The sequence below is a fragment of the Plenodomus lingam genome (assembly GCF_022343315.1).
Source record: "Plenodomus lingam strain CAN1 chromosome Unknown contig_19, whole genome shotgun sequence".
NCBI lineage: Eukaryota > Fungi > Ascomycota > Dothideomycetes > Pleosporales > Leptosphaeriaceae > Plenodomus > Plenodomus lingam.
The window spans coordinates 222,814-246,711 of NW_027093936.1; the positions used below are offsets into that span (position 1 = coordinate 222,814).

At 53.6% G+C, this 23,898-nt stretch overlaps 10 protein-coding genes across 10 annotated transcripts; 5 read left to right on the forward strand and 5 right to left on the reverse strand.

Moving 5' to 3' along the window:
• Positions 1–2,628, reverse strand: IAQ61_004076 (uncharacterized protein; the record flags this gene model as incomplete). The annotated part of the gene is made up of 2 exons (XM_066096195.1): positions 1,299–2,628; positions 1–1,245 (listed from the first exon to the last, which is right to left on the reverse strand). The coding sequence occupies exons 1-2, from the start codon at positions 2,295–2,297 to the stop codon at positions 1–3; spliced, it is 2,244 nt and encodes a 747-aa protein (XP_065953513.1). The 5' UTR covers positions 2,298–2,628.
• A 532-nt stretch (positions 2,629–3,160) lies between these two features.
• Positions 3,161–10,149, reverse strand: CHS4 (Chitin synthase 4). The gene is given in 9 exon segments (XM_066096196.1): positions 3,161–5,108; positions 5,224–5,553; positions 5,626–6,116; positions 6,164–8,955; positions 9,006–9,077; positions 9,097–9,156; positions 9,332–9,432; positions 9,654–9,816; positions 9,900–10,149. The coding sequence occupies 9 exon segments, from the start codon at positions 10,146–10,148 to the stop codon at positions 4,999–5,001; spliced, it is 4,368 nt and encodes a 1,455-aa protein (XP_065953514.1). The 5' UTR covers position 10,149; the 3' UTR covers positions 3,161–4,998.
• A 505-nt stretch (positions 10,150–10,654) lies between these two features.
• On the reverse strand, positions 10,655–10,843 carry IAQ61_004078 (uncharacterized protein; the record flags this gene model as incomplete). Its single annotated transcript, XM_066096197.1, has 1 exon — positions 10,655–10,843. One exon carries the CDS (start codon positions 10,841–10,843, stop codon positions 10,655–10,657), a length of 189 nt encoding a protein of 62 aa, XP_065953515.1.
• A 26-nt stretch (positions 10,844–10,869) lies between these two features.
• IAQ61_004079 (uncharacterized protein) lies at positions 10,870–14,492 on the forward strand. The gene is made up of 3 exons (XM_066096198.1): positions 10,870–11,761; positions 11,824–13,869; positions 13,922–14,492. Exons 2-3 carry the CDS (start codon positions 12,099–12,101, stop codon positions 14,164–14,166), a joined length of 2,016 nt encoding a protein of 671 aa, XP_065953516.1. The 5' UTR covers positions 10,870–11,761; positions 11,824–12,098; the 3' UTR covers positions 14,167–14,492.
• A 348-nt stretch (positions 14,493–14,840) lies between these two features.
• On the forward strand, positions 14,841–15,440 carry IAQ61_004080 (uncharacterized protein; the record flags this gene model as incomplete). Its single annotated transcript, XM_003838687.2, has 1 exon — positions 14,841–15,440. One exon carries the CDS (start codon positions 14,841–14,843, stop codon positions 15,438–15,440), a length of 600 nt encoding a protein of 199 aa, XP_003838735.2.
• A 759-nt stretch (positions 15,441–16,199) lies between these two features.
• IAQ61_004081 (uncharacterized protein) lies at positions 16,200–18,564 on the forward strand (the record flags this gene model as incomplete). Its single annotated transcript, XM_003838688.2, has 4 exons — positions 16,200–16,303; positions 16,490–16,511; positions 16,696–17,080; positions 17,132–18,564. Coding segments are annotated over 4 exons (1,944 nt in total), but the record flags the coding sequence as incomplete, so codon positions are not given.
• A 407-nt stretch (positions 18,565–18,971) lies between these two features.
• On the reverse strand, positions 18,972–19,539 carry IAQ61_004082 (uncharacterized protein; the record flags this gene model as incomplete). Its single annotated transcript, XM_003838689.1, has 2 exons — positions 18,972–19,160; positions 19,297–19,539. 2 exons carry the CDS (start codon positions 19,537–19,539, stop codon positions 18,972–18,974), a joined length of 432 nt encoding a protein of 143 aa, XP_003838737.1.
• Positions 19,540–19,884: 345 nt separating this feature from the next.
• IAQ61_004083 (uncharacterized protein) lies at positions 19,885–20,654 on the forward strand. Its single transcript, XM_003838690.2, has 3 exons — positions 19,885–20,040; positions 20,123–20,236; positions 20,296–20,654. Exons 1-3 carry the CDS (start codon positions 20,038–20,040, stop codon positions 20,494–20,496), a joined length of 318 nt encoding a protein of 105 aa, XP_003838738.1. The 5' UTR covers positions 19,885–20,037; the 3' UTR covers positions 20,497–20,654.
• Positions 20,655–21,145: 491 nt separating this feature from the next.
• IAQ61_004084 (uncharacterized protein) lies at positions 21,146–21,388 on the reverse strand (the record flags this gene model as incomplete). Its single annotated transcript, XM_066096199.1, has 1 exon — positions 21,146–21,388. The coding sequence occupies one exon, from the start codon at positions 21,386–21,388 to the stop codon at positions 21,146–21,148; it is 243 nt and encodes an 80-aa protein (XP_065953517.1).
• Positions 21,389–21,573: 185 nt separating this feature from the next.
• On the forward strand, positions 21,574–23,792 carry IAQ61_004085 (uncharacterized protein; the record flags this gene model as incomplete). The annotated part of the gene is made up of 4 exons (XM_003838691.2): positions 21,574–21,622; positions 21,671–21,941; positions 21,989–23,002; positions 23,059–23,792. The coding sequence occupies 4 exons, from the start codon at positions 21,574–21,576 to the stop codon at positions 23,678–23,680; spliced, it is 1,956 nt and encodes a 651-aa protein (XP_003838739.1). The 3' UTR covers positions 23,681–23,792.
• Positions 23,793–23,898: the final 106 nt, after the last annotated feature.

Genomic DNA, 23,898 nt, shown 5'->3' on the forward strand with positions numbered 1-23,898 from the left:
TTACACCACTAACCCTTCAAAATCCAGTCCCCGTCTCTCCCTCCCCACCACGCCCTCGACCACGCGCTGAGATTCTTCAAGCTGAGAATCAGGGATCCAATCAGTCACAACATCCTCTCCACCATCGTCGTCGTCGTCGTCATCATCATGAAGGTCATCGTCAAAGTCATGGTCGTCACGCTGCCGACCCCTGAAACCCCACATCCCCCTCCCCCTCGCCCTCTTATCCCTTCTCCTCCTCTTTCCCTCCCCCCATCCACTCCTCTCCAACTCGATGATCCCTCCAAACCGCCTCTCCGTATTGGCCACGAACAAACTGCGCCCATCCGGCGTAAAGCTGACGCCACCAATCGGACCGAAAAAGTCAAACGTCTGTTTCGACGCCCACGTCTGCGCATTAAACACATCGACATAGTCGTCTGCCTCGGCGCAAACCAAGACACGTGGACCGGAGCCGACGGGGGAGAAGCGGAGGGAGCGTGGAATAGAGAGTTCGCTCGTCTGGACACTGAGGGGACGCGCCCAGTGCCTCGCATCCCAAATGACAATGTTGTGGTCTTGGGCTGCCGTGGCAACGTGCACACCGTCGTCGGCCCATGCACAGGCAAAGGCGGCGTCGCGGTGCGACTTGAGGACTTCAAACGGCCGTCCCGTTTCCGCATTGGTAATCAGCGTTTCCGTAAAGTCGCCCACGATCACGCGCAATCGGCCGTCTGGGCTCGTGGCCGCGCAGTTGGGCGATTCGTCAAAGGCAAAGGTGTGGGTAAAGGTGTTTGTCGTGCAATCCAGAATCTGGAGCCGTTTGTTGTTGGAGCAAAAGACGGCTTGGGGCGAGGTCGTGAAGCGTGAGGAGAAGAGGTGGAGATGGTTTACTATTCGCGATTTATCGACACTGTTAAAGTGAGAAATGCGGCCTACGGTGGGGGCAGAGCCGTAGGCAGAAGATAGGTCTGTGATGCTGTATTCTCCGTCAAAAGCGCCCGTGATCAGAGTCGAGTCTTGCGCAGTGATGGTGGTGACGAGGCTTTCCGAGCCAATGCGCTTGTGCAGGTCGGTGAGGAGTTCGGGACAGGTGCCGTCGGCGTCTGCACGGAGGATTTTTTTGCCAATGACGTAGAAGATGTCGTTGCGCGAGGTGGAGGTAATTATATTGCGGAGTTGGAAGTGGGGGATAAAGGGGCGGTGGAGAAGGTTGTTGCGCCTGAAGTGGAAAAAGCTGTCCTTGTTAGGCACGGGGGGGTTCAACTTGGACAGGTCAGTTTGAAAGTCATGTTCGAGACTGCAATCAATCATCTTACTGTTCGCAGGTTCCTGTCCAACGAGGACAGCCTCTCCGTCTCATACTCGACTCGCTTCGCCCGCATAGCCGATCGGGTCGTATTTCGTGCCGTCCAGTCAATTCCCTGGCAGTCGAGACTGTCGCCTCGGAGATTGTGCCTTGTGATGGAGGGTGGGAGGTCCTGGAGGTCTAGGCCAGGCACTGTCGGTCGCTGGGGAGCGACTCTGTGGAAAAAGGAGGTAATGGGCATAAAGGCGGCATTGTCGACGACGCAGGCCGTAAAATCGTATATTAGTGGCGGTGGCTCCAGGCTCGAATCCGAGCTCACGGGCTGGGAGACGAAAGGCGGATGCAATGGCGTTTGGATATTGGATACATGGAATGGGATCGAGGCGTCGTCCAGTAAGTCGAGCGCTGGGTCTGGCAAGGTTGGGAGGGGTGTCAGATGGGGCCAAAAAGGACTGTGCTGTGTCATGACTGCGTGCATGGGTGCAGTGACGGCCTCGTTCTCTTGCGTCGTGTAGATGCCCACAATGGACTCCTCCTCCATGAAGTGCTGCATGTCTAGGAGAGAGATGCCCCCGTCGTAGTCGTCGTCTTCGTCGTCGCCGTCCCCGTCCATGACATGCACATGGTCTTGCCCAAAGCTGGTGGGCGGCCTGCTGTCGGAGAGGGTGGCGAGAGTGACGACAGCAGCGATGGCGTTGGGGGAGGTGGACAGGAGGGAAGAGAGAGAGGGTGGATGTGGGTGGGTAGATTCGTAGTGCTCTTGCTGCTGCTGCTGCTGCTCGTCCTGTGCCAGCGGACTGGGGCTGGCCATGGACGCCCGGCGTTGCGCCTGATCGCCCGTCCGTCTGGGCCTCCAAAACAGGCGGGCGGGGGATGGTTCGTGAGGGACAGCACAGTGCAGGTGGGATGAGAGGCACTGGCGGTTGTTTGCTGGCGACGAGGCGTTGCGGCGTGATGTATGGGCGTCGCGGGCGTGGGCGTGGGGGAGGGGGTGTGGGAGGCAACGCATGCGCTCCGCAGCGAGACAAGCCGACTGCAGGCGCTATTGTAGGCAATGGATAGGTGTATGTGTGTGCTGTGTGGCTGCTGGGTAAGCTGGTATAGGTACTCTATCAGCTATAGTACGACGGAGGCGCTGCATGCGAGGGCAACTGGCAGCAAGCAGCAAGCAGCAAGCAGTCTAGTGGGCAGTGAGCGGTGCAAGTTTACTGCTCTAGTGGGCAAGTGGGAGGAGTGTGTGCAGTCACTCCAAGTGTGGGGTCGCCCGCGGCCAGAGTCACAGAAGAGTCACAGCACAGAGAGAGAGAGAGAGAGAGAGAGAGAGAGAGAGAGAGAGAGAGAGAGAGAGAGAGAGTCAGGGTTCGGGTATTGGCTGTGGGATGCATGCGTGGTGCTCAGCAGTAATACCGGTACCCCCCGTATCCAGTCCAGCACCATGAATCTTCCCTCTTCCCTGTCGGCAGATAACTATACCTATCCCATGACTACTACCGGTACACGATAAACTGGGCCTTCAGCCGACAACAATGCATCCATTGTGCGCAAACACATTCATTCACTCATTCACTCATTCACTCATCCCTCCATTCACCCCTCCAACCATCCCTCCAACCTTACCATACCCAGCAACCCACATATCCGCTCTGCCATGCCCACCTCCACGCGCTGACCCCAGGCACCAACTCCCACTCGCTCACACACACCCCCCAACTTCAGGCCCAAGCGGCCAGCCAATGCACGGAATCCCCACCCATCACCCACCCTCCCCCATACCCGTCGCACAAACCACACATGGCACTGCCAACACGCCCGCTGCCCCTCCCAACAACGTTGAGTTGAACCGTGAGGGCGAGAAAACCAAGAGAAAGACAGAAAAAAAACCTTCTAAACACACGAGCCACAACGAGAACCACAACGAGCGCCCCCCCCCCCCCCTCTCTCCCCTCGCCTCGTGTAACAGAGACTAAAAAGAGCACACACACACACACACACACAGACACATCAACACGCACACGCACGCACACGCACACATGTCACAGGCACACACAACACAGTACACTGCACACACCAACACACACTCACACACAGGCCCGTTCCACAATACCCACCCCCCTCAATCCAAGTCCAGCCTCCATCCTCTCACTCCCAGCATTCTCTCTTCCCGTTCCCCCCTGTGTCTCCACTCTTCCGCTCTCCTGCCCTCTCTGTCAGGCCCGAAACGAACCAGGTCCAGGTGGTACCAGACCATCGCTTCCTGACGCACGGCGCCCAGCTGTTCTTGTGTTGCCCGACTAGCATGTTCTCGTGGGACCATGGCATACTTGCATTGGATTTTGCTGATGCAGGGGGGATGGAGATGATCGAAAGTAGTGAGTATGTTATGGGATATACGATAGAGTATGTACTATACACACATGTACTCCTCACTCCTACTAACCCTCACACTCCCGCACCGCCATACCATGTACCCAAATCCCCAATCCCCAATCCACTCTCCACCCTCCACCCTCCCCCTCCCCGTCCCCATCCAATCCCCCAGCACCCCCTCCGCTGGCCCTCCACAACAGCAAGCCACCCTCCGCGCTGTCACTCGACGTCGCGCAGGGGCAGGGAGGGGCTACCCATACCGTTGCTTGCGTTGCGTTGCAGGGGGCCAGCGGGGAGAACCTTGCGACTTGGCTAGGTACTTGGCTAGAGTAGGTATTTGCTACTTTGCCAGCTACTGTATGTATCTGGCTAGGATAGATGTATACTTGGGTGTGGCTAGGTACAAGTGCAGGTACAAATCCACATACAAAGTATAGTACAGTACATACAGCACATACAGTGTACTCTAGCACCCACCATCACCACCCCACAACTGGACTCGCCGGAATAAATCGGATCTACTAGCCTGGTGCAAGCCGGGTGATGCGGGTAATAGGCAAAAGGACGGGTGGCGAGGTGGGGTGTATATAGACTGCACATACCTAGGTATGTCGGTAGATAGAGGTATAGGGTATAGTACCGTGTATAGGCACAAATATAGGCACAGCAGATATAGGTACAGGTACAAGCACAAGCACACACACACACACACGTGAAAACACCTCCCTTCCCCAGGAAAAAAAACGCTCACACACAAAAACACCATGTCCACGGTTGACTATCCATTCAACACCTCCCCCCCTCATCCATTCATTCCTCATCTCATCCCAGCTCACCGTGAAATTAATACATACACATATACACATATCCCATGTACACAAAACCTTACCAAAAAAAAAGGATTATTCCACGCAGCCATCATCATCCTCGTCTATTCATTGCAACCCCAGTCCCAATCCCAATCCAGTTCAAATAAAAACTTTCCCCCCCCCCTCAAAACCCTCAAGCAAGACTCAAACCTCACTCTTTTCGCCCCTGGATGTGCCGGTACCCTCTCCGCCCACCGCCGCGAAAACTGAACTGAACTGAGCGGAACCCCCCTACCAACCCCTCCCCAAACCGCACCGTCACCGTCGTACAAAGGCCCCCCCGAAAAAACGCAGCATGCAAAGCCTTGATTAGCGTATTTTATGCCATGTAAACGAATTGCAAGTCAGGGAAAAATTAGAACTTGGGCGGTTGTTGTCGCGCGCTCTCTCTCTCTCTCTATTTGTGTCTTCATACAACACCACAACACCACGATGCCCCACGCCACATCTACGTGAATAGCAAAGAAGAATAAATCAATCATAGTACTGGTCGTATCCCTGCTGCTGCTGTTGCGGCTGTGCATAACCCCCAGCCGACGTGGGCTGTTGTGACCAAGCGGCGCCTGCAGTCCTGAGTCTGCGTTCTATTTTGGCGCGGACGAGTTAGCAACGGGACTAGTAGGGGAGGAGGGAAATAAACGGATGGTGGAGGGTAGGGGAGCGCGGGTACGTGTGCGGGTGAGTGAGCGTGTGCCTTACCTGCTTCAAAGTCGTGCCACCTGCGCATCGTAATCTTGCTACTATCGAATTCACCCTCGTACTCGAGCCCGGCCTTCTTCGTCTTCTCGCCCGCCGTCTTGCGCGTGTCGCCCCAGCTGAAGTCGTCGAATTTCCAGAAGGCGTACGTGGGTAGGACAAAGTTCCAAATCGGGAGTGACAGCAGGTAGACAAACATCCATGCTACATAGGACCAGCGGTGAGCGGTGATGACGATGAGCACGGCGGGCAGGCCGAGAATCAGGGCGAGGAGGATGAGCGGGATGAGGGGTGCTTCGGTGTTGAGCACGGCGGCCTTGATGGAGATGGCGACTAGGGGTGGGGGAAAGCTTGGTTAGCATCGTCATTGCAGCCAGGGGGGCGGAGAGAACCGAGGGCGCTTACTTAGGTAGAAGGTGAATGCAATGGCGGCGGGAAGCACCAATGTTCCCATCAGCTCGATGAACACGACAAACTGCATGCTGAAGCAGAAGGTCCCACACAGATCGCGCACTAGCACCAGCTCCATCAAGTTGTGGACCGTACTATTAATCCATCGCCTACGCTGCGACAGGAGCACTTTGAACGAATCCGGCACAGTGGTTTTGCAGACGGCTTGGGGTACAAACACCTGCTTGCGCTTGGGAAATGTCTTGAGCATCAGCGTCGACAGGTAACGGTCCTCACCCAGTAACAGCAGATTCTTCTTGTGCAACGTGTCGACGACGTTTTCCGAGTAATGCTCCACGACGTCCGGATTAGCCAGGATCGGCACCCAGTAGTTTTGACCACCCTTGGGAGCCTTGATGCGGTACATGCAGAAGCATCCTGGTAGACAGGTGACACCACCAAACACCGATTCAAACGATTTGGCGAGGTGGTGAGAGATGAAGTATCTATGGCTGTCAGTGGCGCGATCGTCCAACGTCAATCTCACACTTACTCAAACACCTGGATCATCGACACCCATGAGTCTCGCTTATTGGCAATCTTCGTTTCGCCACACAAACCCATGATCTCTGGGTCCTTGACCATGGCTGAGATCATATGCGTCAGACTGTCCGGGAATACCTTTGTGTCGGCGTCGACCATGAGCACAATCTCGTAAAAGTCGGGCGATATACCAGTAATCTTCCAGATGCCATTGAACATCTCAAACTCAAGCTCCGTCATACGCTCGTCAAACATGACCTTCTGCAAGAATGACATGAGGATAATCTGACTGTCGCGCTTTCCACGATTGCCAGGCTTTGACTTTTTGGCTTCATCGGGCGTCCCGCACTTGACAACGACCATCATCGGTACACGCTGTTGCTTATCAACAGGAATACGAGAGTCCTCGCCGTAGTTGTAGAAGCCCGAGTAGATCTTGGCCATGTTGTGACGCTTTGAACCACTAGCGACCGCAACATAGGAAAACGCCGAAACTTCGTGTGGCAGGACGGCGTGATCCTTCATCATAGCAAGGGCGATATCTGGCGTTGACAAGTCTTCGCCCTTGCCCTTGATGATACCGTCACAAATGACCAAGATCAACTTGTGGCTGTTGGGGTAGTCGGTCGTGGCAATCGAGTCCAGCGTCGTGCGCAGACCTTCTGCACCCTCCGAATAGGCGGTAACCAAGCAGATGGCGTGGGCTAATGGGTAGCCAAAGGGTTGCCACTCTGGAGGAGGTTGCGGAACGACGGCGTCATGGATAAAGCCAGCAGGTCCGGGGCCTTCACTTTCAACCAGGGCGGTAGAGTGGCGGCTCTTCTCATTCGAGCCAGAAAGAAGTACGCTCGATCTAGAGGCCTGCCCCGAGGGTTTTCCTTCGTATGCGGGCAACGTACCGTGGCTCGCATTGAGCTGCGTGTACATGCCCGTATTGGAAGAAGCGAGACGAGATCCAGTGCTTTGACTTGTCATCGTGGTTGGGGGAGCGCGGGTCTTGGCTGCCTTGTCGATGGAATACGGGCTAGTGAAACGTGAAGTCTGGGGCAAGAAGGTGCTGCCACGCTTGCTCGATCGATCGGGACCCGCAGATGCATCACCTAGCTTTGGTGGTGGGCGGTAAATGTCGTCGCTCCATTCTTCAATGGCTTGTTTACGCTCCTTCGAATCGGCTTTGCCTATCGACGTCTTGGAGGCAGCAAAGCTCCTGCTGATGAACCACTGGAATGCCAAAGCCAAAACGAACTTGGAAACAACGACGGCCAGAATGAATACCAAAGATACGTACAAGACAACCTTGGAGGCGATGCAGCCAATACTTTCGGTATCAATGGATCCCACCTTGATAATCTCCGTGAAGCAGCGCGCGACCTGTTTCTCGTAGCTCGAGGAGTAGACACGCGTCACGTCTATTCCACGTACAGCAGGGTTTTGGCGGATCTCGTCAAAGCGATTGGGGACGTTGATCTGGGTTCTGTTGAACCAGTCCAACAAGTTGAGGTCTAGCACATCGCCTCCCCAGACCATGAGGTTGCGAGAGCTGTTTCGGATATCGTCCCATGTAAAGTAGACATCACCAGCGTTGCGAAGTGAGTAAAAAGCCCGGCGTGCACCGTCCGAAGTGTGACACTGGTAACCATTGTATTCCTCAAAGGTCGTGTTGGGCCTGGTCGAGCCGTCTTGGTTGAAGAGGCGACAGGGGAAATACCAGGCCAAGTCGTTGCCACTTGTAGGAATGCCAGCGTCTTCTTTGGCCGTAATCAAGCCCTTGCAAGCGCCATTGACGTTTTGGAACAAGAAACTGGCATCCTGACCACCGTGCTTTTCGGGCAGATCAAAAAGAACGTTGGCCCCAGAGGGCACGTTTCTGGCGAGAGGATGCGTGGATTGGGCAAGGTCATAGGCCTTGCCGTGGACGATCAAGTGACCGCGGTCGACCTTGTTGGCCTGCATGCGAGCATTGCCACCGGATGGGCAGACGGTCTCGGTGAATCCAAAGGTCAGGTAGCCAACAAAGGTACAGATGCAGAGAATGATGCTGACCAGGCCGACCTTTTCCCGCCACGCTCGCTGTTGCGCCTTTTGCGGTTTGCCAAAGCATTTTAACAGGGCATTGGGACACCAAAAGGTCACGACGGCGCAGTAGACGTTCCAGAGACTGGGTGGGCGCAGCTTGTCCTTTTCCTTTTGGCGCTGCTTCTCCAGGTTTTCCATGGTCTTGTTGCGCGACAACTTGCGTGGGCCACGAGGGGATTCGTCGTCTAGCGGTACTTGTTTATCGGTGTAAGGCCCGCCCGAGGCATTTCGCAGATGCGGGGGCTTCAAATCCGTGGCGTCGGAGCTGATTGTCTCGGCCTCCATGTAATCCTCCAAAATGGGGTCGTTGCCCGTCGTCGAGGGTTGGACGGGCATTTTCTGGGCATGCTTGCGATAGTGGTAGTTGGGATGGTCCGAGTCGATGCGCTGGCGCTCGGGTCTGATGAGACTACGCTTCCTGCCCAGTTCGGGACCAGAGGGCGTGGGCAGGCCTCGCATTATGGGGTCGCGGTCCATGGGCACCGGCGTGCCTGGCGAAGGGAGCGCTCTCGAGTAGGGCGGGATGGGGGCTTTGGTGGGGGTGCGGTCGTGCGATCGAGTGTTTTCAAGGTCCGAGGTTCTTCGTCGTCGCCCAGAAGACTGGCCTGTGGATCCACGCCGGCCTGATGAGTCGCGGCGGGAATGATGTCGCTCACGGCGCGCCGCATGCTCGCTGGGCGGCCCATTGGGTCGCAGCGGCAGAGACATTGGATTCGGAGGAATGCGCTCGTGGTAGAGGTTTTGTTACACGGCGGAAGAGGCCGCTCGCTACCTACAATCCGATCGGGCCGGTGGATGCGCAAGCAAAAGAAGCAAAGAATAGGAATGGCAGCCGTCGGTGGTGACCACTGTCAGCCAAAGCGAAACGTGGACGACGGATGTTTTATTGGCCCAGGTCGAGTCCAGGCGTCGTGGCGGACTGGCTGGCTATCTGCCCGTATGGGGGCGGCAAGGTCGGGGCAGAGTGCGTGGTGGCGGCCGTCTGTTTGAGCGAGTGCGATGAGTGATTGTCCGGTAAGCCAGGCTCCAGCACACAGCAGAAAGAACGATGGTCGAACGAGAGGGAGGGGAGGGAGAGCTAGAGAAAGCGAGAGAGATTCACGACAACAGAGGTGCCAAACACGGCCAAACGAGCGACAAGGGAACGGCTCACTGGCTGGGGGTCTGCGCAGAGGCCTGGTGTTGCGAGGTCAACGGACAAGCCTTGGTGGTGGGTGCGTGCTGACTCTAGAGTATCTCTATGAGGGAAGCAAATTGACAGGCATGGCTAATAGAGTAGAGCGGGCGAGCAGCCTTTGCCCCTGTCTTGGCCGCCGCCGAATGCGCGCGAAATGGTGGTCGGCGCTATTCAAAGCAGAGTGCTGTGCTGTGCTGTGCCAGTTACCATGTAAACGCGGTTGGGAGTTTGGGCTTGCCGTACACACGACACGCCTGTTCGTCCATACCGATGGTCTCCAGTTGGCTTGCTACTAAGCCGTCCAGTCCGACGTCGGATCCAGAATGGCTAGGTGTAAAGGGCCGGTGAGGAGGAGAGAGGGGGGGCAAGCTTGGTAGCTGCACGAGCTGCGAGGCAGTGCGGGACAAGTGCTGATCACCATGGGCATTGGATATTGATATTGATGTTGATATTGATGCTGCCTTGTTGTCTTGTTGTGTTGTACTGTACCTACAAGAGTGAACTGCGAGCTGGTGCCGGTCTGGTGCTCGTTCTTCCCCACACCCTCAGCCTCACTCAGCCAGAGCTCGGGAACCCAACGAGTTGGCGATGCGGCTAAGACGCATTGCGTATTGCGTGCACTGTGCAGATGGCTGCAGACGCAAACGCCAGCCAAACTGCCATCGTCCCCCTCTTCCCCACCTCCGTTGTGTTTTGCTTTTGATTCTCCCTCCACCACGGCACATTGCGTGTCACTGTCCATGCTGTTATTATACGAGCACCTGCCTACCCTACTCCTACGAGTCACCATCCGACGCCCATTTACGCTGTCCATGTACCTACTTTGTCAGCGGGCTCCCATGCAAAACCCATGGCTGTTCTGAGATTGGCCACCCCCCCCCTTTGATGGTTTCGCGTCGAGGCTGCCGTGTCTGGGTCCTGGGCTGAACACTGAGCTAGAAAGGTCGATGACTCGTGCAACAGGCGAAGTGAGTGAGTGCAAGGCGGACTGTCAAGCTCAGGTTGAGGCTATGCTGAATGGGTCTGCATGCAGCAGCTCTGTCATCCACCAGCTCCTTTTCATGTGTTGTTTAGACATGTTCCTTTGGGCACCCACACGATGGCCACATGTGAATCAGCAGAGCCAGCAGAACCTTCTGGCTGTGTAGACTTTGGTTCACCCAGGTACCTTGTGAAAATCACATGGATTCCCTCGGTACGAGAGAGGGACAGGCGGACGGGGTGACAGGCATTGACAGCCTACTTTACCTACTCCTCCTCCTCCTCCCTCCTACCAGTACGTACCGGTACATCCAGCCTCAACCCCCAGACGTGCGGAGGCTCAAGCTTTGCACCCTCTGGAGAGACAGCTGCTGTGACCACACTCCGTTCCGTCCCAGGGTCTGCGCCGACCTGGGCACGCGTACCAACTAGGCTCCATGCGTCGGTTCCCTGCATATGCTTACACACACACACACACACACACACACACACACCACCATATTATGTACATATTACCATCCACACCACCATGCATACTACAGTCTCTCTTTCTCCTGTGCCTGTGTATACCTCTACCAGTGTGAGGTGGGTATGCGAGTTGTGGTGCGTAGGGTCCTCGACTTGCTACAGAAGAACACATCAACAAACATTGATGACGATACCCGACCGAGCCAGACACATTCCTCGCACTCCACAGCAACTGCCATCCAACATTCGCTGCCGAGGGACGAATGCGATGCCTGCCTTTCCCCCATACTCTAGGCACATGATGGCACATACTGCAAAGCATGCGTCTCTCTCCATGACGCTAGACTTGTTTGCTGCATCATCGCTACTCGCCGAATGCTGATCTGGAACAGCGCTCAGCCCACCCATACTCTACCCGTAGCAACCAACACTGATCCATGCCATCCATCCATCCCAGGTCGAAAGCGCTGCATAGTTCACTCCCGTCCGTCCTCCTCAGCCCGCTTCTGCCGTTTTCTTTTCCTTTGCCCTTTGCCATAGTCTCCCCAACACCCAAGCCGCCATTGCTGCGTCTCCCTCCTACTCGGTGCGAGCCGAGTCACCCGAGTCAGCCATCGATAGTGGCTGCTCGCCCTAAAGTCACACACAAAGTCTAGCTTCCCAAGCCCAAGCAAGCCGAGCTCTGCCGCCTGCTTGCGTTTCGCTAGTACGTACAAAGTGGAAAGTCGCCCGTCCTCCAGTACGGGCTTTCAGCCTGTCTTGAACTTCGACGACCAGCCTACCGTGCTTGCCATCTCTTGCACTTTTCACCTCAATCGACCCCAGCACCACCACCCCTCTCCGAACACTCGACACCCGCCGGCCTCTTTCTCGGACAAAGCGCGACAATACCTACGAGTGTTGCGCGTAAGTGCTTTCCGCTCCCCCGGCCCGCTGCCACTACGTACATCTCTAATTCCAGGGTCCAGTCTTCTGCATGAGCTTGCATCGTCGCTCTCCCAAATCTCAGTCTCCAAGCGCATCTCAGTGTCAACACGGACCGGCCAGAGGAACAGAAGTGTGTATGCCGAGACAGTGCGTTGCTTGTCTCTTGCTCATGTGCTGAGCAACTTGCCCTCCTGCCTGTAGATACCCCTCGGGCCCGCGTTGGTGCCCCGCCCTTTACCCCCGAGTCAGGTAAACGCACATCGTCATTGAAGCTTAGCGGAGATTGCCAAAGGAACGCAGCGGAATTCCGAGTGCAATGGCTGCAGCATCATCGCCGGCTCTGCCGCCTACTTCAGTTGCGCAAGCATCGGTCGCTGTAGAGCAGTCGGATCGCATGAGCTCCGGCAACGCTCCACATCGCCACGCCTCGCCGAACGCAGCTCAACATCGCTCGATACCTTCGTTCAGTATCAACGAGCATGCTGATTCAATAGCCGGGGGGCGAGACTCGAGACAATCGGGGTCATCAGACATTCCAAGCTCCAACGGGCACTCGAGAACACCTTCAAGAGAATCACCAGAGTGGGAAGACGAGGGGAATGCTGGAAATTCCTTTGCCGTGACCAAGGAAATACCATTGAGGCAATTGCAAATCAACGACGGAGCCTACCGCAGCAGATATTCTCACACTGCAGAGATGGACACGGCACACTTACAAGATGGACACGATGGCTCCATGTACAGTCCCACGGATCGACAGCACGCCGTAGATTACAGTCAACCGCCGACACCTCCGGCGCGCATCTATACCCCCCGCGAAGACGTCCAGTCACCAACCGGAGACCCCGAGCGTTTCTCCAATGGCGGCTCCCCGAATCCATATCGGTATGCACAGGATGCGCCACTTCAAGTTCCGCGTAGCACGGTTCCCAGACCCAGCTCTGCCTACACGTTGGGTTCGGAACTCAATGCACGAGGTCGCACGCACTCCCCGCGCCTCTCGATCGGCGGATCTCCGTCATCTCAAGGATCGCCCAACAGCTATGCGCGTCCAACCTCGAGAAATCGCCGCTCGCCTGATGTTCGGCCTCTTTCTACGTATGTGGATCTCATCAACTTGCCTTACAACCAGCAGGTTGCTCCTGCTGCCAACTTTGGACATGCGTCTTTACGAGGCGCGGTTGGCCAAAACGCGTCGCTCCTAGATACGAAAAAGACTCTTGACATGTACCGAGGCAATCTTAAGAAGACACAAGATAGTGCTGTGCAGTATGAGTTTGCTCTCTTCATGGTGCAGGTTGCACGCGACGTCATGGCGTCGGGGGCCGGTCCTGAGGAGCATGGTCTTGTGCCCTCGGACCTGCTACGGGAAGCACGACTGATTCTCCAGCGATTAGCCGATCGCAGCTATCCGTTTGCACAATATTACCTCGCTGATGGCTATGCATCTGGCTTGTTTAATAAAGATAAGCCCGATTATGACCGGGCATTTCCCCTCTTCGTTGCTGCTAGTAAGCACGGCCATGCAGAATCTGGTTACCGCACTGCGCTATGTTATGAGTTTGGTTGGGGATGCCGTAAAGATTACGCCAAAGCAGTGCAATTCTTTCGAGCGGCCGCGTCCAAAAACCATCCTGGAGCTGCGACACGTTTGGGCAAGGCCTGTCTAACAGGAGATATGGGACTCCAGGGCAAATATCGAGAGGGTGTGAAGTGGCTCAAACGCGCCTCGGAATCCGCCGACTTCCAGTACAATAATGCACCCTATGAGCTGGGGCTGCTTCACGAGACCGGTTACGGAGATGACATCTTCAAAGATGAGATATATGCAGTGCAGCTGTTCACACAGGCTGCAGAGCTCGGACACCCATTGGCTGCGTTGAAACTGGGCGAGGCATACGAACATGGCCTTTTGCGGTGCCCCAAGGACGCGGCTCTTTCTGTACACTACTACAACTGCGCTGCCCAGGCCGACATCCCAGAAGCTATGATGAATCTTTGTGCCTGGTACATGGTCGGGGCTGAGCCGGTGTTGGAGAAGGACGAGAATGAGGCCTACGAGTGGGCCAAGAAGGCTGCGGAGCATGGTAAGTTGGTGCAGACATGTTGTTAGGCTCTGCACATCTAACAAATTTCAAGGTCTCCCAAAAGCCGAATACGCTTGCGGATATTTTACAGAGATGGGCATCGGTTGTCGACGGGATACTCTTGCGGCAAACGTCTGGTACGTCAAAGCTTGCGACCATGGCGATGAGCGAGCACGACAACGCCTGGCGATTATTCAAGCTGCAGCCTCTGGCCAGGAGCAGGCTCCACAACCGCTTGAAAATGGAAAGCTAAAAAAGGGGTCCAAGAGCAAGGACGAAAGTTGCGTGGTCATGTAGCTGGGGGTCCCTACATGCACGCATCTTCATTCCCGACCTACCTACTTCACTTTTACTTATTGCATGGTCCAAATCTTTCCCCATGGTCTCCTGGTATAGATCATGGTATTAATATATGATTTTGCATATGGGTTGGTCTTGCATCTGGCTCTAGGTATTGGACGCCAAGATATCTACTTGGATTCTTACACGCTCTAGTTAAACCTAAGAATAGGTAGCATAATATATATATATATACTACTAACTCGCCCATAGTTAGGCTAGTGCCTACGTATACGTAGTAGTATGTCTACTCTCTTCTCTTTATTACTTGCGCCTCTTTTAATAAAGGGCTTAGGCTATACCTAGGCGTAGAACTAAGTAATGATAGAAGCGCTTCTTGATATAGACTATAAAAGGCGTGATGCGAAGTTTAGGAATAAACTAGGATATTGGTTATTATATATTGCTATTAGGATACAGCGTTCTATGTTGGAGCCGGCGTCGCTTCCTTAAACCCCTTGGGCTACGCCATTTGGCCCCGCCTACGCCTCACCTCTCACTATTCCTCTCGTACCGACCTCACAGCTCTCCGACCGACCTCGTTTCCTATTCTTCAAGTCGATTATACTCGACCCTATATCATCTCTCCGATCAATCGCTAGTCGATTCCCTAGGAGACATCGCAGAGGAAGATGCAAGAATCTGTCATACAATGGCCACTTGGCCTAGACCACAACGATCTAGCTGGCGCAGGCGTCACAGCAATTGTCGCCTTGCAGTTTGCGAGCCAGACGTCTACTAGGCAATACATTGCAAGACGGAAACAAGTCCCACTTTCTCTGAGGCTTCGTTGGGTCGAACAAGTCTTTGATGCCGTGCGATTTGTGCATTCAAGAGGTGTACTTCATGCCGATATATCGTGTGATGATGTTTTCCTTGATGACAATCTCAACGTGAAGCTTGGTGATTTCGCCGGCTCACGCATTGACGAGCTTGCACCGCTCCTCTGTTATGAGACGAGTCACGAACTTCCTGGCGAAGATATTTCGACTAGGGCTGAACTCTTTGCCCTCGGTTCTACCGTTTATGAAATCATGACTGGCTTGAAGCCGTACGGCGATCTACCGGATCATGAAGTATCTGCTGCTTTCTCGGAGGCTTGCTATCCTGATTTAAAATCTGTCGCTGCGTTCAGGCACACGATTATGAAATGTTGGAGGCAGAGTTATGTGAGCGCGGAAGAAGCCCTTTGCGATATAAGAGTAGAGGGTATTTTTAAATTCTTCGGTTAAGCTGCAAAAGCTGAATGATTCGTCCAGTCGCTGCCATGAAAGAGCCGCGCGGATCCCGTTTCTGCGCTCTTCTCGGTCATGAAACGGTTTTGGTTCCTTTTGTCCTGACCGCTGGGTTTCTGATTGCATTTGTGGGCTGGGTTAGGAGCTGGAGATCATTTTAACGATCTATGTCGGCAGGATCCACGGCCAATGTCTTCCTCTAACTTGCCTGGCTGGTTGGAGGCGAAAATTGCGGGCATTCGCCAGGTTGTTTAGAGGACCAAGTAAGGATCACATTCCCGCTTGGGTCTTTGGCGGGAGCAGCATATGGGCAATAATGCCCGTTTTCTTTGGCCTTTTGGCACTCGTCCCGTGCTAGTATTATAAAAGATTCTAGTAACTCTACGTAAGGCTACCATGTTATCTAGACTACTGAAGATTAACTGTTTTATTTGTAAGTACATTATACTAATCAATACTATAGAATAATCTGCATTAGAAGACACTTGGAAGTAAGTAGTATAGTAAAGGAAGAGTATTTCCACATGACAAAGTTAGCGTATACACTATGGACTAGATAAAGACGGCGAGTTACGAAGCAAGCATCTACTGCTTACTTTGATAGCCTCTATTTCCTGATGCAGTTCCACTCTTGCATATATACCTGGTTTTCTGGGTGTTTGTCTTTCAAGGCATCCCTATTTGGCTGCTTGTGAGATGGTACACCGTATTTGTATAGATAGCGAGTCAGACGATGCCTGATACACTAATAAGCAGTACCACGGTCGTACTCGGCTCTGGTGTCCACTGTATTCCGCCTTCTTGCCCGAGGTTGGGAATGACCTCTCGAAAAAGCTCCGATTGGACAGCGATTACGTACAGTGAGTATTCCGACTGCGGCTTTGTCCCCAGCCATGCATCTTGAAGCTTCGGTCCCAATACCTCAAGTGCGGAGACCAAGCTGCAGGCTGCAAGATGCAAGTGCTGAGCACACGTCAGACCAGCGGGGAGGTTTATGCTTTATTGATAAACAACGTGGATAAGTGCATAGAAAGACATGTGTGCAGTCTACACATGGACCTTGGCGATGTACGTGCTTTATGGGGAATCGCTTGACGACGCAATTGCCCAATCCGTCGCTAGCCGCTACCAAACGGGTAACCACGATGCGGGTTCCGGAGACCCACTTCGCCTGCTACATGTGTAGGGCGTGACTGATAACATTTCTTGATAAATCTTCCTACTCTCTCTTTCTCTCTCTTTTCTTTTCAAGATACAACATTCTCCCTTCATCACTACCTTGTATCCAAGATCAACGAGAATCATTAGACACATCGCCAAGCCAACGTACACCTCAGGACTACCAAAAGACAACAGAACCTTTACATTTCTGGGTTGGCGATCAAATAACGAGATAGAAAGTTTGGAGCTAAAGACCTGCAACATGGCGCCACCATCTGCTATTGAGGTTTCTGCTGTAACGGATACGTCTGGTGTGACTCTAGCGGATCCTTCGAGTGCACCTATTCAGAGCAGTGAGATTCTGGGTAAGAGGAGGAAGACCAACAAATCACAATGGGTAGTTGCAGCACCATCGGACACGTCCACCTTCAGACTGAGATCATACGATGATAAACCACTGGCGAAACGATGGAGCCGTAAGTTTTTTCTGGTACGTTTTAGCATCTGGATTGTTAACGAATCTTCAGACATCATGAGCGATGAATCACTCATTCGAAAGGGTAATTCCCTCAAAGAAGCAGCAAAGTTCCTAGGTACCCCGGGCATCATCTCTCTAGGCGGTGGCCTGCCCTCTAGCGAATACTTTCCTTTTGAAGAAGTTTCCGTCAAAGTTCCTCAGGTTGGCAAATTCTCCGAGGCTGAAACCAAGGAATCAGGTGTTGTCATCACAGCAGGGAAACATGACCTTGCAGAGGGCAAGTCCAACTTTGACATTGCCACAGCCTTCAACTATGGCCAGGGCGCCGGCTCAGCTCAACTCCTCCGCTGGGTGACAGAGCACACAGAATTGGTGCACTCGCCTCCATACCAAGACTGGCGCTGCACGATGACGATTGGAAGTACCTCTGCCACAGACATGGCTCTCCGCATGTTTACCAAGCCTGGAGATATCATTCTCTCGGAGGAATACACATTCTCCGCCTTTGTGGAAACCGCACGGCCCATGGGCGTCCGTGTATGTGGTATCCCCGTTGACAGCGAGGGCCTGATTCCAGGGGATATGGACCACATACTCACCAACTGGGACTTGGTAGCTAGAGGGGCCAAGAAACCACACCTCCTATACACGGTGCCTACAGGCCAGAATCCAACTGGTGCCACGCAGAGTGCGGAGCGGAGAAGAGCACTGTACCGAGTCTGCCAAAAGCATGACATTTTCATCTTGGAAGATGAGCCCTATTACTTTCTCCAAATGCAACCCTACACCGGTCCAAACGCCCCGGACGTCCCGCCTCCATCCTCGCACGCCGAATTCCTCAGCAGCCTCGTACCCAGCTATCTATCCATGGACACGGATGGACGCGTCGCCCGCTTCGACTCCTTCTCCAAAGTTATATCCCCCGGCTCGCGCGTGGGCTGGCTCACGGCCTCTGCCGAAGTTGTGGACCGCTACTCCAAGCACGCAGACTGCTCCACGCAAAACCCCTCTGGCATGTCCCAACTCATTCTCTTCAAGCTGCTCGACGAACACTGGGGCCACACCGGCTACATAGACTGGCTCATCCACATGCGCATGGAATACACGCGCCGCCGCGACATCATTCTCGCCGCCTGCGCCCGCTACCTGCCCACGGAGATTATGAGCTGGAAACCCCCCATGGCCGGCATGTTTCACTGGATGCAGGTGGATTTCAGCAAGCACCCGGACTACCCGGCCAAGAGCATCGAGGTCATCGAGGAGAGCATCTTTATGCGTGTCATTCAGCACGGCACGCTGGTGATGCGCGGCAGTTGGTTTTATGCGAATAGTGAAGAGGAGCACGATACCTTGTTTTTCAGGGCGACGTATGCGGCTGCGCCGGGCGAGAAGATTGAAGAGGGCATTAGGAGGTTGGGCGAGGCGGTGAGGGAGGAGTTTGGGCTGGGCAAGTATGTGAGGGGGGTGAGTAATGGTCAGTGAGTATGTGGTGGGGGCAAGGTTGTCTGAAAGAAAGGGGTTTTAGCATGCGTGTTTGCATGATTGGGATTCTTTGACATGATGAGCGTGAAACTGTTTTGACCATTTTATACATGTTATTTTGTACCTTTTCCTGTGCCAATGCGTTGGGCCCGGATGAAAGATGCTTCCAGGCTACTACATCATCGTTTATATATACGTACACCCTGTTCCTCCATTTGTTCGAGTCCTGATCCCGATGAAACCTAATCCCAACAACGCGTTCCATTTCCCGCCCTGTCATCCCCACCCTTTTTCCCTTCCTATCCCATCGCATCCCATCCGCGTCCCCTCCCCCAACCCTAAAAACAATAATCCTCCCGCCGCAACAACTGTCCAATGTCCACGCACACCCCCCCCTTTCCCCGCGCTCAATTGATAAAATTGACGCAAAAAAAGTGCAGCAACAAGCTGCCAAACAAAAAGTCTGCAAACGCGCGCTCGTGCGAGATATTTTCAAACTCGGCCTTGTTCTCCGCGTTGGTCTGCATGCGCAGCGAGGCCGTGAGCACGAATTGGCCGACGGTGGCGCTGAAGCCGGAGAGGAAGGCGTTGAAGGGCTGTATGGGTGTGCTTGTTAGTGATTAGGTTGTGTGAGGGGGTTTGGGGGGACGTTGGGCGAAGAGAAGGGACTGGGGAGGGAGAGAGGAATGTAGTAGGAGAGCAGTATGGATTGAATAAAACAAGAAAACGTACAAAGTTGCCGACGAGCACAACGTAGGCGAATTGCAGGGCGCCGACTACAACGAGGAAGCCCATGAAGGTGTCCAGTAGCTTTGTCTGCTGCGGTGTCTGGGCTGTGTATTTGTTCCATACGCTTTGGAGGATGTCGGGGGCGGCGGCGCTGGAGCTGGATTTGGCGCTGGAGCGGGAGATTGGGGGGGAGGGTGATGTGGATTGTTGGCCTGTTGAGGCGGATGCGCGCTGTTTGGGCGACATTGTTTCGTGTGTGTGTGTGTGTGTGTGTGTGTGTGTGTGTGTGTGTGTGTGTGTGAATGTGGAATTGGAGACCAAGGAGGGGAGTCTCTTTGGGCGGCAGCAAGGAGCGTGGAGACGGCTGCACGATACGGTAGGAAGATGGTGGTGAGGTTTGGATTAGGTGGTGTTGTTGGCATACAAGACTGACAGTACACACGAGTGCGTGCTGGGTGAGCTTGGGCTTGGCTTGGGAGCTTGAGGCCAGATGTTCCTGACGAGGACCGTGCGTAGGCAAGGGACGTTGCGCAGCGGACTTTGTCGGTGGTTCGGGCTTGTTGCGTTTCCCCGCAAATGACAAATGACGGGCGGCCTGGCGCAGTTCGAGTCCTATCACCACTGTCGTCGCATCATCGCACGCATTCAATCTTCATCTTCGACACGTTGCTAGTTTGACGCTTTCTTGCCCTGAGATTTATATATCGATTGCCATCAATTGCGACTGAAAGTCAAGACTTGATCATGGTGAGTGTCTTACTCGATGTACTTGAATGGAACCAACCATATGATGCGTTCGTTGTGATGATCAGTGCTAACTAGCTTCAAGTCTGGAAACATCGCCCTCGTTCTTGGTGCTCTGACCGCTGGAGGAGGTATCACTGGATACGCGCGTACGGGATCTGTGCCTTCAATTGCAGCTGGTGTTACTGTTGGCCTACTGGTATGTTCACTCATCTCTGCAAATGCCATGCTTGTAAGCCCAACTGAGGATGCGACCAGTACATCTTCGGCGGCTTGCGCATCAACAACCGCAACCCCTATGGCGTTGAGCTTGCTCTTTTGGCCTCCATTGTCCTTGCTGGCAGTTCCATTCCACGTGCCATCAAGTCTGGCAAGCCTCTCCCCATTGGTTTGAGTGTTCTTGCCACGTTTGGTTTGTGGACCTTTGGTACCGCCTATGCCAAGCGATCAACTGTTTGAATCTTCAGAAGATCAGGAAGCTGGAAATGCAACAGCACGTGACGGACTTTGTAAGATAACGATCTTGAAACGAATATCAAGTTTGAGTGTTGTACTGTGATATGCATGTGAGTATACACTCTGCGCATGCTGACGTTAGGCTGAGAGCTTCCTTACAAGACGCCCCTTCCAAGATATATCAACCGTCGCTTGCCCCATACCACCATGAATGTAACAGCGGGGCTCTATCAGTCCATCTTTACACTGCCAATCATTACCATCAAGCCCTCTGTTGATCATTTTGGGCTACCGTCGTTCTTCTAACCGTCACATTTCACCAGCTCTTCACAAGTGTGTCAGAGTATGCCGGACATTGCAAGATTCCTTGTCGGTTTGAAGAGGTGTGGCCGTCGCCCCAACCCTGCTTCCCCACAACTGGACTCCTGATTGAGGCTAATCTATCCTATGGAAGAATGCAAGGTCGCCTGCACACAATAAAGCGAAGATACAGAATCTTTCCCTTCCACAAGAACATTCCAGCCCCGCTCGCTTGTCAACTGCCGTACCTCGTCTAGAATGACTAGCACCCCAGCATCCGTTTCGTACCACCACGTGAGACAGCACAGGTCATCGCATCAATGAATCCGGGTCACGATGCGGCTCGCAGTTATCAAAGTTGATATAGTTGACGTGCAATAGACGACGCGCCCCCTGATAATCTTGAAGTGGGTCCAACCGTGACGAATGAGTGGTCGATGTACTCAGGCTGAAGCGTGTCCAAGATGGGGATTGTCCCAAGAAGTGACCAGTTGCGTCTTCCAAGAACGTCAGACTTTGAAGTCGACGAGAGGGATTGGTTCGTGGATATGAATTCCTGGGGGTCTTCTCCGATATTTCCATCTATGGCATACATTGGAGATTGACCAGATATTAGAGGTTGACGAGTTATCCATCTCTTCAGATGTCGGTTGTCATGCACACTCTCTATCACAACAGAGGCACAAGCGGGTGCTTAAAGGTTTACAGTCTCCTTGACACATATTGACTGTTTTCCACTGCCTGTAAAAGTTGAATCCGTAATCAGTCAGTCTGTCCACAATGCGTTACTCCCAGATCTTTGGCAGTGCTGCTGCGCTTGTTGGCTCTGGTAAGTGGCAAAAATGCAGCACCTTTAATCTCACTAACGATTAGTAAGCTCTTGCTCAAGGTGAGGCACAATCTACCATTGTCTATGATGCAGAGACGAAGATCAGCTATTCGTCATACTCGGACGCCGAGTCAGGGATGAGTTTTGGTCTTGCCCTACCCAAGAACGTTACGGATCCGTTCGATGCTATCATTAGGATTACGGCTCCAATTGCCAACCAATGGGCTGGTTTCTCATGGGGAGGACATATGGTCTGGAATCCACTGAGCGTCGCCTGGCCGAATGGTCAATCAGGAACAATTTCAGCACGCTTTGCATTGTAGGTTAACAAATGTCATCTGCGTAATCTAGTCTGACATGATCCAGTTCCATCGGCCTACCACTCGGATACGATCAAGCTGAGCATAGCTATCTCAAAGGGACAAGGACAAACAGTACACACTGGACTGTCAATGCTGTCTGTCGCGGATGCACCGGCTGGCAGGACAGTGAAGAAAAGCGCATGGTTCTCAACGCCACGGGTACCACCGAATTCGCGTGGGCTTACGGAATCTCTCGAGTGGAGGATCCAGCACGGAACGATTCTGCTTTCAATGTACACCAGGCCTGGGGCAAATGGATCCACAACCTGGACGCCGCGCGGATCGACAACTTCGATTCTTTGGTCAAGACCAATTTGCTAACAGCGCCTGTAGCCAATCCTAGCGCTCCTACAACCGTTGTGACGAGCGTCGTACCATCTGCAACTATAAAGCCAGCTGCTCCAGCTGCCATACCAGCCTCCTGTTCCGGCGCTGGAGCCCCGGTTTTCCAGGGAAATCTGGCTGCGGGATGGAAAGCCACCAAGATCGCTGGAGGCTTGACCAGCCCTCGCAGCATCCAGTTTGACAGCGCAGGTAACATGCTAGTTGTACAGGCTGGAAAAGGTATTTCATACCACAAGATGGGTGCAGACGGCTGCGTGACTTCGACCAAGATGTTGGTGTCTCAGAATAACTTAAACCACGGTATTGCCATGAGTCCTGATGGCAAGACCCTGTACGCTAGTTCCATGACTCAGGCCTTTTCCTGGCCATATGATGCTGCTGCAGGTACCGTTGGAACACGAGCAACTATCATTACCGGCATGGTCAATGGCGGTTCGCATTTGACTCGGACTCTTGCTATCGCACCGCATGCTCCCAATCTGCTGGTCGTATCGCATGGATCTAATTCCAACATTGATGCCGCTACCAACGACCCAAAGACTGGCCGGGCCATCATCAAGGTCTTTGATTTGTCCAAGATCCCAAGTGGAGGTTACAACTACGTGTCGGGTGGATACAACGCAGGCTACGGACAGCGCAATGAAGTTGGTATCTGCTTCGACAAGAATAACATGTATGCCATGTCTATAGAAAACTACGAAAGAGTTCCAGCTAATGACGATACTATAGGCTTTGGGGCGTGGAGAACAGTGGTGACGACTTCAAGCGCAACGGCAAAGACATTCACATGAACAACCCCGGCGAGAAAATCCATTACATGGGCGATGTCACCAAGCCAAATGACAACTGGTATGGATATCCTACCTGCTTCACTGTCTGGCAACCCAGTGACTTCACCGACAAAACCTTCAAGGTCGGCGACTGGTTCGTGCAAGCACCCACTTCTTCCTTTGGCGACGAAACATGCAGTCAGCGGGCCACCGCACCCAAGCTCACCCTGTTTCCTCACTCTGCACCCATTGATTGCAAGTTCGATGCCGAGAGTACGACCATGTACATTACCTATCATGGTAGCTGGAACCGCTCGCCCGTCACGGGCTTCAAGCTCGTCGCTGTGCAGTTTAAGCTTGGCGCTGATGGCCAGTATACGCCTGTCGAGCCGCTTACCAGCACAACCGCGGCCAAGGATATCTTTTACAATCCGAGGGTGGAGAGCTGTCAGGGTAATGGCCCGGGATTCAGCTCGGGTTGCTTCAGACCTGCAGGCTTGGCATGGGATCCCCAGGGTCGGTTGATCATGACGTCGGATACATCGAGCAATGGTGAGCTGTGGATCTTGGGTACATCTTGAATGACATGTCAGCAAGGCAGAAGGTAAGTAGTGGATGCCGTTGGAGGAAGTTTGTAAATACAGTGATGCAATGCCACGGTCGTTCTCTTTTTGCGGTGCTGGCCAGGATAACAAGGTCAATTGACTTTGGATGTTTCGACAAGCCTAGATTTCGTTCAGACGAAACTAGTCACCGTTGCATATCGAGGAGTTGAGTTGCTGATCATCACGTGAATACG

What these genes read in the sequence shown, in the direction of transcription:
- CHS4 (XM_066096196.1), bottom strand. Translation starts at nt 10,148, where the DNA reads ATGGACAGTGACACGCAATGTGCCGTGGTGGAGGGAGAATCAAAAGCA. An exon ending in CCAGCTCGCAGTTCACTCTT is followed by an intron (nt 9,817 to 9,899) that starts GTAGGTACAGTA and finishes CATGGTGATCAG; the next exon opens with CACTTGTCCCGCACTGCCTC. An exon ending in TGCATTCACCTTCTACCTAA is followed by an intron (nt 5,554 to 5,625) that starts GTAAGCGCCCTC and finishes CCCCACCCCTAG; the next exon opens with TCGCCATCTCCATCAAGGCC.
- IAQ61_004079 (XM_066096198.1), top strand. Translation starts at nt 12,099, where the DNA reads ATGGCTGCAGCATCATCGCCGGCTCTGCCGCCTACTTCAGTTGCGCAA. An exon ending in CAAGAAGGCTGCGGAGCATG is followed by an intron (nt 13,870 to 13,921) that starts GTAAGTTGGTGC and finishes ACAAATTTCAAG; the next exon opens with GTCTCCCAAAAGCCGAATAC.
- IAQ61_004083 (XM_003838690.2), top strand. An exon ending in GTGTTACTGTTGGCCTACTG is followed by an intron (nt 20,237 to 20,295) that starts GTATGTTCACTC and finishes GGATGCGACCAG; the next exon opens with TACATCTTCGGCGGCTTGCG.